Source organism: Bacillus rossius (genome assembly GCF_032445375.1).
Source record: "Bacillus rossius redtenbacheri isolate Brsri chromosome 4 unlocalized genomic scaffold, Brsri_v3 Brsri_v3_scf4_1, whole genome shotgun sequence".
NCBI lineage: Eukaryota > Metazoa > Arthropoda > Insecta > Phasmatodea > Bacillidae > Bacillus > Bacillus rossius.
The window spans coordinates 20,517,050-20,530,455 of record NW_026962010.1 but is presented as its reverse complement, the minus strand read 5'-3'; the positions used below and the strand labels follow the sequence as shown (position 1 = coordinate 20,530,455).

The 13,406-nt window shown below is 47.2% G+C and overlaps 1 protein-coding gene across 1 annotated transcript in view; it reads right to left on the bottom strand.

The window, feature by feature from the left end:
- LOC134541578 (uncharacterized) overlaps positions 1 to 13,406 on the bottom strand; it is a 74,480-nt gene that overhangs the window by 14,410 nt on the left and 46,664 nt on the right. The window contains exon 3 of the mRNA XM_063385104.1: positions 2,226 to 2,441. Within this exon, the coding sequence (XP_063241174.1) occupies positions 2,226 to 2,441 (216 nt within the window). The remainder of the gene's footprint in view (positions 1 to 2,225; positions 2,442 to 13,406) is intronic.

Below are 13,406 nucleotides of genomic sequence, written 5' to 3'. Positions count from 1 at the left end.
GGCGATACAATAATAAGAGGCTCATTATTAATCGCCACATTAATGCACTAGTCAATGCACCATGTCACTGGAAATTCATCTACCCTAGTGCAGCTGTTATCAGCTATCCAGGAAAATGTTGCCGCCCTCAAGGTATTCAGCATATCTGTGAATACTTGGGATCCCCTGTTACTCTATCTATTAGAGAGGAAATTGGATTCGACTCTTAGACGAGACTGGGAGTTGACAATAACAGACCCGACACAGATACCAACACTGGAACAATTTGTCATCTTTTTGGAAGGTCGACAATGGTTGTTGGAGTCTTTGGGGAGTGGACAAAAACTGAAGGCTGTTTTCAAACCAAGCCAACAACAACCCAACTGGAGATCTTCGGGGTCTCACTACACATATTAATTTATAGGTCATTCAAGGAAGAACATGTCTCAGCAATGTAGCTGTGTGCAGACCCTCACTCATTGTCTCAGTGTTACAAATTTGTGTAAGTCTCCCCTAAGCAGCGATTTGAATTTACAAAACAGCTGAGGGTTTGTATAAATTGCCTGCAGCAGTTCCATAAGGCAGAGGATTGCTATTCAACGACCAAATGCAGTACTTGTGGGTCACATCATAATATTTTGTTACATTTTGACGACTCAGCACCTTCCAGTTAAAACTTAGAAACAAATAATGAGTTAAGCACAGATGTGCAGTTGACTGATGCTATTCGTGAACAACCTTCCATGCCAGCTTTGACCAGTATTGGTCCATCATGTGCTTTATTGGCAGCAACAACTGTTGGTGTTAAAAATGCTAGTGGTAAAGTGTCGAGTGCTACTGGATTTGGGAAGATAAGCTAGTTGCATTACAAACCAGTGCCTTCAGAGGTTAGGCTTGCCTCGACACAAGTGTTCACGATTGATTCAGGGTCTTTCAAGTGTGTCTCTCACATCTGTGAGAGGAACTGCCTCTTGTCAGATACAGCCCATCGACGATGATGCTCGATTGTTCACCCTTGACACATTGGTCCTAAACAAGATAAGTGCGAAGTTGCCTAATACATATATTTTTCCTGGGCAGTGGAAACATCTCTCGAATCTGAAGATACCATGAAGAGGTTTTGGGAACTAGAAGAAATTCCATATGTTATTCCTGAAACATCGGAAGAAGTTAAGTGTGAAGATATCTTCAGAACTACTCACGAAAGAGGAGCTGATGGTCGCTATACAGTCAAGTTGCCATTAAAAACTACAGACCCAAAACTGGGAGAGTCAAAATCTCAAGCACTAAGGCGATGGAGAAATTTAGAATAGAGATTTTGTCGCCAACCAGATCTCAAGGTTCAGTACGAAAACTTTATGAAAGATTACATTACGGAGGGTCACGTGGAACTAGTGGCTGAAGCAGAACATAATGTGAGGCTGGGTTACTACATCCCTCATCACTTTTCCTAATACCTGACAGCGCCACAACAAAATTTCGTGTTGTTTTTGATGCATCAGCAAAGACTTCATCTGGACTGTCCTTAATTACACTTTGCTACCAGTAAAGAAGTTAGAGAGTGACATAAGTAACCTTATTATTCGCTTGCGATGCCACAAGATTGCTTTCACTGTTGATATCCAGCAAATGTACCTGCAATAGTTGTAACTATAGAAAAAGCAGCATTTTACACAATTGTGATATGGAAGATCTGATAGTTCGTAAAAACACTCTATTATATTTATGTATAATTAAAATAATTACATAAAGTCTCGTAAAAATGCTATGTCGATCCGAGATCAGTGTTATAAAAGGCCTTGACTGTCGGTTCATCTCGAAGTTTCCAATAATCTTTTTTTTTCAGGGCTCAAGACACAGTGCAACAGAAAATATGGTTCGACCAGGGAGAGGCCACATTTGCATGATTTCATGGTAAGTTTGTGAAGCTTTTTTTTTTTCTTCTTCAGTTAATTGTTGCGCTATATTGGTTAGACGCCCGAAACATTGGCTGAAATCTAGTGTTTGCATTAGGGAAAAAATTAAAATTACTTTTATTTTAATTTTATGAAAGTTACTGTTCTTAACGACAGAGATACTCATTCATAACTAATAACCGTCATCTGACATTATCAAGCACCATTTTGGCGGAACAGTATGGCTACTTCATTCTGTCTCCTGACAATTAAACAACTGCACGGGTTGAGCCTGTTCAAAGCAGTGAACTCTAACAGCAACATGCCACGAGAGGAACGGCGCCTACTCACCCTGAGGGCAGGGGGCGGGGCAAGGCGGCGGCGCGCAGACCGAGGATGCAGAGCGACAGGCGACGGGCGCCGCGGAGGGCGGCGGCGCGCAGACCGATGTGGCGGAGCGACTCGCCACTGATGCCGCGGGGGGCGGCGGGCAAGATAAGTCGATGGAGCACTGGGACGTGACCTTGGTGCCGTGCGACGAGGGGCCTTCGACAGGTGCTGAGGAGCCTGCAACACAAGTCACATGTCCAGGGCCCAGGGAAACTTTACAAACCCCAAAGTTGAAAGAAATAAAGTGAGAGAGTCTTTTAGTACTCGCCAGAGATGTGTAACATATAATTTCGGTACCGAGCCAATTCATTTTTTCATGTTGCAAGTACACTTAAAATACGAAACTCGGGCCTCATGCACGAAATGTAACTTTATATTTTTTTACAATAATACAGAGCGTGATATATATAAACCAATTGTGTTTTAAACTACATTTCTGGATGTCAATTCACACTTGGTTCCTGTACCCATCGATAGAATTCGCTGCCGGAGCAGCTACATCGACCATCGATCATTTTTAAGATTTAAAAGAAAAAAAATGCTAAATCCCTACTTTGGACCGGATTTTGGACAATGAATTTTATTTAAATACTGCCCATCTTGTTCAAATTCATTAAACAGTTAATACTATAAAGTTTCGTTTTGGCTTTGTTATCTTTGGTTCGCAGTCATCAGCCATAGATTAATCACTGTGGTTGTTACACATTTTTGTTCCTTTACTTCCGCCGCATTCACGAAATCACTCCCACCAAATTCTGTATACCGAGAGCTAAGGTGTTACACATCAAAAATCTGAAGACTGTAAACATTACTGGCAAATGTGATCTGTGTGTATCTCATTACTTGCAAGGTTTCCTATCAATTATATTAACAATATATTTGTAATTTTAGTCTATTTGGGAAACACCCAGGCATTACACTGGATCCCTCAGTGGTTCCCCTCCCCTTTAACCAAACAGCTCGACTGTGCCACACATGTTAGCGCCCGATTCGGATGCATCGCACTGAAAATTTTTCACAGTTTTTAGTTTATATCAAAAATGTCTTAGATATAAGCCTTTTTAGTAATTATAAGCATAGTTATTCGTAAGGCGCCACTTTGATTTAATAATTTAAACTTGTTACACTTGTAGCTGTATTACAAATTTCGTCTTACTCTTCTATCGTTACACTTCCAATTTATATTTTATACACATCTCTATGGAGTATGCTAATATTTTTGCTTTATGATATGCTTGTCTCCAAGGTACACATATCTCTTTGGCGTTACGCGTTCAATGGGGAAGGGAATCCTTCTTTTCACAGACGAGAGAGCCAAACGTCCAATCGTGCATCTTCGGTTTTTTTTTATTAATTGTAAATAAATATGGCGGTGTTGATAAAAGGATACTAATGGTCAATTAGGTTAGGTTAGCTACATTATAAATACTTTAAAACATTGTGGACGGTTGATTTGGTTAGGATAGCTACATTAAAGATACGGGAAAAAGCATGAACTTTGGGTTTTGGCTCTCTCGTCTGTGAAAAGAAGGCTTCCCCATTCATTGAGTCAGTCATTTGAAGTTGTATTTTTTTGCGTCATGTACGAGACAACGAACAAACAAGTTAACTACCTGATTCCCAAGAGTGCCAGTACAAGAAAAGGTTACAATCTTATTGTGAGCCTGTTACATCAACACCTGGATAATAATACCTTGGGCGAGCAAACTATGTTTATCCATGCCGACAACTGCGTAGGACAAAATAAGAATAAAATTATACTGGGCTACTTGGTATGGCGGATATATCAACAGAAAAACCAAAAAATAGCCATGCAAAATTTACCTGCGATTGGGCCTTCGGACTTAAGAAAAAAAAAAAAAGAAATTCAGGATTACCAATGTAACTTCTCTGTCTGAATTAGTCGACTGCACTGATCAGTCAGCATCCATAACACAAGTGAATTCCATTGCAATGATTGCAAATGAGAAAGGCGAATATGTCATAAAAATTTATGACTGGTTACAATTTCTTCACACCCATGGAGCCAAGAAAGTGCCTCTTATCGTCCAGAACAACCACTTCAGGTTTGGTCGTGATTACAAAGCCAAGTTCACAGCAAAACAGAGATTGCTGGAAACGAGTAATTATGTACACCAGATATTCAAAACCGAAAATGGTCCTGATGGATTTCCAGAGGTAATTCCGGACGGAATGCCAAGAAAACGTAAAGAGTACCTGTTCAAATACATTCCAGAATATTGCAAGGATGAATCAAAGACCTGTTTTCTCTTCAACCACAACCGTCTGTGGAAATTGAACAAGATAACCGGACTGGCACTACTGACCCAGGTGACCCTCAACCCATTCCAGAACATTCAAAGAAAAATCGCAAACGCTCAGTTTAAATTTTTAAGATTTAAGTATATGAGAGATCATTTTATTTTGTTTAAAAGAGGAGATTATCAGATTTTTTTTCATACCTTAATTATTTCTTGAATGTAAGAAATAAAGATTCTGTGTTGTTTTGAATTTTTAAGTGTGTTTTTCCTCAAAACGACCATTTTCGTTTTATAAAATACAAATGCCTGTAACTTAAACAAAGAAAAATCACAGAACCAATTTTTTTCAGAATTTAGAGCTTAATTCAAAAAAATCAATAATTAAAACCCGGAAATTGCGACAAAAGTCTCTTTTTGCTTTCCTCCTTTTATATATATATATATATATATATATATATATATATATATATATATATATATATATATATATATATATATATTAGATTATACAGTGTTAGAGAAAGATACACAGAAGCACGCCACTGGGTAATTACAAAACGGACAACCATATCATTTCTACGAATGTAGCCTTAACTCAGGTGCCAAGAAGAAGTAGTTAATTATTACAAGTTATTAGAGAAGTTTTAACTTCATGAAGACATAGGGTTATTATATAGTTTAATACCGTTATATACAGCTAATAATTATTTCCAAAAAAATAATTACCCTGTTAAAATCACTAAATGTTAAAAGTAATTTTCCATAACTTAGTTACTGCAACAGTAACAATATTATTAATAATAATTTACAGCCCCAACGAATCTAAATATGCGTGTCCTACTGCTTTAACGAAGGAAAATTTCAATAAAAACCCGATAAAGAAATTACAAATACCTATGTTAGGCAGTGTCCCAATACAAGAAGGTACTAAACTCTCTCTGACTTCCCCTATCGAGCGAAGATGTCAGCCCTTGTCCAACTAAAGGACCACAGTATTTAATGACTGTCTGCCGTCGGACCGAGCTTAGTATACTCAAGTGCACTCTACATAACCTTAAAACTTCCACACTGCTGCCTCCTACAGCACACTGCCTGCAAGTCAGCGGGAAGCGCTCTGACCGGGGTTGCAAATCTTCTTTCCAGTAGGTTTGGCTAAGTACACTGTGGGGCCCTAAGTGATCATTGATGCTACTCATTATGTGTTGTGACCTCGAAGTTAAACCATTTCATTTCATTTCCTCTGCTAACTTCAAGTGTGAAAATAATCAGTTTGCCATAATCTAACAATATATGTTTTCTTCCAGTGTTTTAAAATGTATTTACATCAATGAATGGTTTTGTCCATTGCAGTGCACAGTACCTACAAATAAAAGGCCAACATTTATACATTTAAGGTAAAATAAAATTGGTTTGTTTATTATTTAAAATCATAAAAGGGTTTATGTATTAAAATAAAAATATATAGCCTTGTTATCTAACAATTTATATTTTGGAAACCTAATGGCCGCTGAAAGGTGAGTTTGTGTGCCTTCTCTCTTTGTGGTGGGGACAGCAAGACGGCAAGTCTGATTTTTATAGTTTCCTTATATTTAAGAGATTTCTAGAATAACTCGGGCATGCAATATTGACACAGTACTTCAATTCAATTCACACAAAATAATAATGTACTTGGTGACAAAATGTTATAAGACTATAAAATGTTTTCACCTTAGGGATGTGAGCGAGTCTTTCGGTACTCGCCAATGATGTGTATATCTAACCCCAGTAACGAGCAACATCATGTGTTCTCATGTTGCAAAAAAAAAAAAAACAACTTATAATACGAAACTCGGACACGAAATTTTTTCGTACAATTCTTTTAAAATAATGGCAAGCATGATAAAATATAGGTACGCAAATTGTTTCAGCTACATTCATTTCTTGACGCGAATCAGACGTTGTTTCCACACCTGCAGCTAGAATTCGTTGCCGGAGCAGCTACGTCGACTATCGAACCGTTCGATTTTCAGAACGAAATTTTAAACTATGTTATGAAACTGCTCTGATAAAAGAGAAATAGTGTCTAATAATATACCGTACTAATAAGCCCTGGTTTTGGACCTGATTTTCAAAGAGACACCGACCCCGGTGCTCACCCAATGTGAATAGCCATGGACACCCACCACAGTTCCATGTATGTATTGACGTCGTTCCAAGTGCTCCCTTCGCTCGCACAGGTCGTTATGTTCCCTCGTCGCCTCACCAGGGTGGGGGGGGGGATAGTTCGGGTCTTGAGGAGTCCTGCTGCGCTTGGGACGTTTTTGCGGGAAGCCGGCTCCGGGTGACGCGCAGCGATGCGGAACGCGGCAGTCGAGCTTCAGACCTGGACTAGGCAAGTTCTGTGTCGCGCCTCGCAAGTGAACAGTTCCGCCGGTAATTGAGCAGCTCCGCCCGCACTGGGCCACCACCTCTACCGATCCAGCTCCCTGCCAGCCACGTGGCGATGTCACGACCCCGAGGATCTCCACTCTACCTGTGAACTGGCCCACAAGGTCTAAACTTAGGCTAGTTGGCGCCCTCAGCGATGGCAACATCGTAGCAAGGACCGGTAGGACGACAAATGGCGCCCAGCTAGTGTGGCTACCAAATTTTAGGCAAATGAGATAAAAATTCAGCTTGTTAGAGACGTACAACGCAAACCAGTGAAAAACGCGGGCGAAAACGACATAACTCGCAGTGTAGCGAATAAGGACTTCAGGCGCGCAGCACTAGACAGACAGGCGCCGGGTAACGGGACCCGCCGGAGAAATAAGGTACGGCACCCCCCACCCCAGCAGCGCGCAGGCTCCAGGACACCACCCCTCCACCCGTGCGCAAAGCGCGCGCGAGAACGCCCGAGGATCACAGAGGCAACACATTTCACCACCAACCGCGACCACGCAAACATCCATGGTGCGAGGACATGCGGACAAGACTGCTCGGACGATAGCGAAGGGAGCGCCCTCCCGGATCTGTCCGCGCCCGCCACCGACACCGCGACCCGTCGTCCGAGTCTGACAGCCACGAACCACGCCACGTACATGGGAGCTGACGTAACCATCGCCATGGAGGAGCCCTGCGACCGCTGCGGAAAACCATACACCAACAACAGCTGCGCTGGTGAGTACCCTCATATGTGCTGCACATGTAAGTTTCCGCACTTAAGGGCAGAGAGCAATCTCCGAGCCCCGACAGGCCCTCTGTGCGCCGCGAATAGGTGTCCGGGCCGCCATGACGAAGTAGCACATTGTCAACAGTGTGGGACTATCAGGCACCGCGCATGCGCGGACGCACTTGAGTTTGTAAACTTCCGCGACGTACTTTACCTATGTGTCGAGTGCGAAGGATGCGCACGTAGGCGACAGAGTGGCTCCCTGGCCTTAGTGCACTGCCCCCCTAACATACCTGTCACTCTCCCAGAATTCACGGGACACACCCACGACGACCCGCGTTTATTCCTAAGTGCCTGTGAAGAGAAACTAACCCGGCACAACACAGTGCCCGAAGACTGGGCAGAGCAGGTCAGCGGACAGCTGCGAGGGGTAGCGCGCACTTGGTGGTCTCAGGCGGGGGATATGATATGGGCTGGGAAGACTTCTCACGCCGGTTGGAGACTCGGTTCAACGACGCGCGCACACAGAACAAATGCCACAGTGAACTGTTCAGCCGCACGCAAGAGAGTGGGTAGGGCGTGGAGGCATTTGTTTATGGCAAACTCTGGCTTTACCGCCGCCTTTCACTCGGGGGCCGCGCCGACGACATGCTCCCTTTCATCGTAGAGTTGGTGTCTCCCGCACTACGCCCATACTTGCGCGGGGTAGTTGCGCACGGACTTGAAAACTTCCTCGCCCGAGCCAGGGGCATAGAATACGACCTGCGGGCGCACCGACGTACCAAAAACATCGCGATGCTGCGCCCATCCTCGCAAACTCAAGAGGCGGTGCAACCAGAGGACGCGTAAGCAGTGGTTCTGTACTTAGAACAGCCGCCTCCGAGAGATAACTACCGGCCTTACACTCCGCCCCGGGGGAGGGGGGGAGCGTCACAAACCAGCCCGCCCAGCCGGGCCGTGCAACAACCGCGCAGCGAGGAGCGCCGTGGCGGACCACAGGGTGCCCATGACAGTCGCCCGCCTCGCTGTCGCTACTGCCCCATGGCAGAAAACCACTGGCACAATGTGTGCCCGAAACGCGAGGCCATCTGGCTGGCGCGAGGAGGGGAGGCCGCACCTCCGGGAAACTCCGTCTACGGAGCAGTGACATCGCTGGCCACCGCCCGACTACCCTTTGTCTAGCACCGCACACGCGTGCACCACCATGGCCACCAGGCAGCGGTGACGCCCCACCCAAGCGCACCATGTTTCAGAACATCGGGGAGCAACGCCTCCCTCCAAGAAGCGATGCTGGTCATCGGGCATCGGCGTCGGCGTCACCCCCGCCCGCGTCTGCAGCAGTCATCCAGCCGCCGTCTCATCCCACTAGCACTAGTGGGATCGGCCCGCCTCATCCGTTTGGGGCCCACCCCAGGTCGCCGGCGAGCGATGCCGCCCACCAGGCATCGGCGCCGCCCCTGCCCGCAGCTGCAGAGCCGAGTCGGGCCAAATCCCGCCTGGGCCGAATGGGGCCAGAGGCCGCGGAGCTGATCCGGATCCTAGTGAGCTGAATGGGCAGTCCATAGCCGCGCTAGTGGACACTGCACCACACATACTTATGTCGTGGCCCACCTCATTCCTGAGGGGGACCTGGTGCCGGAGGTCAACACCATCCAGCTGGCCACTACTGGGACAAGCACGCTAACGACTGGGCGTGCCCAGGTAAGGATTGGCATTAGAGACATTGTGAGCTGCACCAGTGCCCTGGTTGTAAGGGACCTTCGTGATAACCTCATCCTGGGGCTACCCTGGCTGGTGCAAGAGGACGCCACTGTTGAGGTCCGCGCTGGGAGGATCCATGTGGGGACCAGGGGCCGCCGAACTGTGTATGGGCTGAGACACATACCACCCCCTTCCAGGGCCTAGCTGATCTCCGCCACAATGTTCCCCCTGAGTACCACAGATTGTTAGAGACAGTCCTGGAGTAGCAGCCCCAGGTGTTCTACGCAGCAGACCAACTATGCCGAACCAATGTCACAGAGCATTGCATCCCCACCATCCCTCACATCCTGCCTTACGAGAAACCATTCGGGTTTGGGCCCCGCGAACTACTTGCCATCAGGGAGCAAATCGCAGAGATGTTGTGCGATGGCATCATAGAGCCTAGCGAGTCCCCATACAACTGTAGGATCGTAATGGCAGACAAAAAAGATGGCTCACTTAGATTCTGTGTTAATTTCAAGCCAATCAATAACCCCACCATACCCGCACCACCACCCCTCATCAACATCTCAGAGGCCCTCACGGGGTTAGGAGACGCCCCCATCTTTTCGACACTTGACCTGAATTCGGGGTACTGACAAGTCCCAGTAACCCCCGAGGATCGCCCCAGGACCGCGTTCACGGCGCCCGATGGGCGGCGCTTTCAGTTCTGCGCGATGCCATTCGGGCTGCAGGATGCCCCCGCGACATTCCAAACCATGATGGTCTGCGTCCTGGATGGGTACGTTGGCGATTTTGCAGCCGCATACCTGGATGACGTGATCATCTGGTCTTGGACGTGGGAGGACCATTCCCACCATCTCTCGCTGGTCCTTGAATGACTCGCCACGCACGGACTCACATGCGCACCACACAAGTGTTACATAAGCGCCCGTGAGCTAGAGTTCTTGGGGCACATCGTCAGCGCCGAGGGCTGCCGCCCCATCCCCGAACAGCTAAGTCTCATTGACAGGAAACAAGCGCCCCGCACCAGGAAGCAGCTCCAGAAGCTAACGGGGCTGTTAAACTGGTTACGTTCATTCATTCCCAATTTTGCCACAATCACCGCACCCATGATGGACCTTCTCTCCCCAAAAACAAAGTTCCAGTGGACGGAAGCCGCAGACAAATCACTCATCCTAGTGAAGCAACAGTTCCGCGAGTGCCACAACCTGTCACATCTGGCCCCAGACAAGCCCATCTTTTTCCAGACGGATGCCAGCCAGGACAGTATGGGTGCGGTTCTCTACCAGGTGGGTGATGATGGGGAGCGGCGGGTAGCAGAGTATGCAAGTGCCAAGTTCGGCCCCGCAGAATGACGCTATCACGTGAACGAGCAGGAGTGTCTCGCGGTGGTGTGGGCCCTCAAATGCTACCAGCACCACCTTGAGGGGAGACCATTCACCCTGCACACGGATAGTCAGTGTCTGCGGTGGCTGGACTCTGCCCAGGGACGAAAATCGAAGTTCACCCGCTGGGCACTCATGCTCCAGGGCTTCACATTCCATGTCGAACACATCCCTGGGCGAGAGAACCAGCTGGCAGAAGAACTGTCCCATCACCCAGACCCCGATACCATCTTCCAAGACACTCAAGGGTGGGATGACCTGATCGCACCATCCCACTAGCCAGCTACCAGTCTAGCAGCATCACCTCCAGCGGCACTCTACGTCATCGGACGAGCGGATCCCACGAACCAAGCAGAGGCATCGCCCACCCTGGCCACTCTGGTAGATCATGTGAAACTGGCCCAGCAGGATGACCCAGACATGCAGCGCAACCTGGAAGCATGCGGTGAATGCGCCCTCCCTCACCAGCGCAACCTGGACGGGGTCCTGCAGAGCAGGGTGCCGGGTGACATGGACACCTGGCAGACCCATGTACCCCCCTGCACGACAGCTGGTGCTGCAGTATTTCCACAACCATGACCTAGCAGGCCACCCGGGAGCAGATCAGACCCAACAGGAGATAAGGAAGCTGTTCCATTGGCCGGGCATAGCACGGGATGTCCAGGAATACGTGCGCAACTGCCAGCTCTGCCAACAGCGCAGGGCCTACCAGGCCGATGGGATTGAGCAATAGCACCCCAGGCGACCGGAGGAACCATTCCACACAGTAGCCCTCGACGTCATGGGCCCCTACCCTCTCACATCACGTGGTAAGCGGTTCCTCGTCGTGGTCACGGATGTGTTCACACATTGTTCGGAGGCATTCACTGTATCCAATGTACGAGCAGGGACAGTAGCAGCCCTACTGGACAATGAGGTCTTCCCCCGTTATGGGTATCCGAGAGTGTTACTAATGGACAACAGGACACAGTTCGCAGGACAGCGGTGGAAGGCCAACTGCCGCAGGTGGGACGTAGAGCACCACACTACCCCGACTTATCACCCCAGGGCGAACCCGACGGAATGTCGCAACCAGGACATAAAAATCCAGTTGCGCCTCTGTCTGGGGGAAGACCATTCCAAATGGGACCTCCACCTGCCCACTGAGCCTGCTAACTCTGTCACGAATCGGTATAAGGTTCACTAGCAGCAAGACACGACAGGAGGATCCCGTGGGCCTTGTGTCCCACAGACCATGCGTTTTTTGAAGCCACCCCCCGCCTGCTGACCCACCCTCTTCTCAGAAGTGGCTAGGAGCGACGACCGCTCGAGTGCGTTAACCGAAGTCAAGGCCATCTCAGGCTTGACAGCCGCAGTTACGATTCTGCACCTTAACGACACCTAGCGACGGCTGTGGTAACTAATGCCACTTGTGAGGCGTCGGCAGCGCCTACACTACCGCGCTCGCGCGGAGGTAACGACAACCTCTCCCCTCCTTATGTCTCAGGCCGCTAGGTGGCACCACTGGTTACTCCATTACCCCCTAGCTTGACACTCTCGTCGGTCACAAGTCGATTTATTAGTACTTCCTCTCGCCACCAAAAGATAGCGCCTCAGTCGCGCAGTCACTTCAGTAAGATCTATTTTTTTATGCCGGACACCTTCGGGTGGGCTCGGTAATTTTCGGCTCAGAGCCTAACCCCCCTCCCATTCTCTAGAGACCCCGCGCTTATGATATTCGGGTGATATCCCGCGCTGAACTGACTTCGGTGCGCGCCTCCGGACTGACTGGTACCGTTTGTATCTGCGATCTTCTGCGAATCATCGACATCGTATATTATGTAGTCTTCTCAGACTAAAGGGATGGAGTCCCTAGCTAAAATTATTAACCAGTCAGTAGTTTAGTTGAAAGTAGAGAAACTTAGTATTTTTATATAAATTATTTTTTTTTAATTATTCATGATGACTTCCGTGGCTACCGCGAATCGTGGTTCGAGTTTGCGGAGACGAGACGCCCTCTCCTGAGCGCCAGGACCAACACCCTGTTTTGGTAAGTCTTGACGTCATCCCCCCCTTTAATTTTCCCTCTATAGGCCTTTTGCGCCATTTAAGTATACTGTCTGGAAACAGGTCTAATTCTTTGGAATTTGGACTTTTGTTTCAGACAGGGTTCCAAGTTTGGGGCAACCAAAATCCTCTGCCAGAACCTCTGGAGTCGGTTCCTGCGCAGAATCCAACATCATTAGGCCTACTACCTTGATCACCGTCTACCTACAGCCCCGGGTGATACCCGCATAATTCTATCTTTTTATTCACGAACCCAAGATTAGTGTAACCCAGTTAAGACAGCGGACAGTAAAAGGCAGTTCGAGGAGAAGAAATTTATATTATGTTTTGGAAGGACTATATGTACAATCATTAAAGTTACCAATGTTAATTTCATTCTTGTTTTTAAATATTTTAATTTTTGTTATACATTCAGGGCCGGCCCTATCGTAAATAACGTTAAGGAATATCATATAATAAGTGTAATTGTGAGTTATGTAAATAAGATCACTTATCAATGAAAAACAGTCTTTACTAAGGAAAATTCAATCTATCAAAAAAAAGAACAATGATTAATAAAATAAGGAAGTCTATAGACGTAACAGTTGTTTTTATTTATTTAATATATAATAACGAT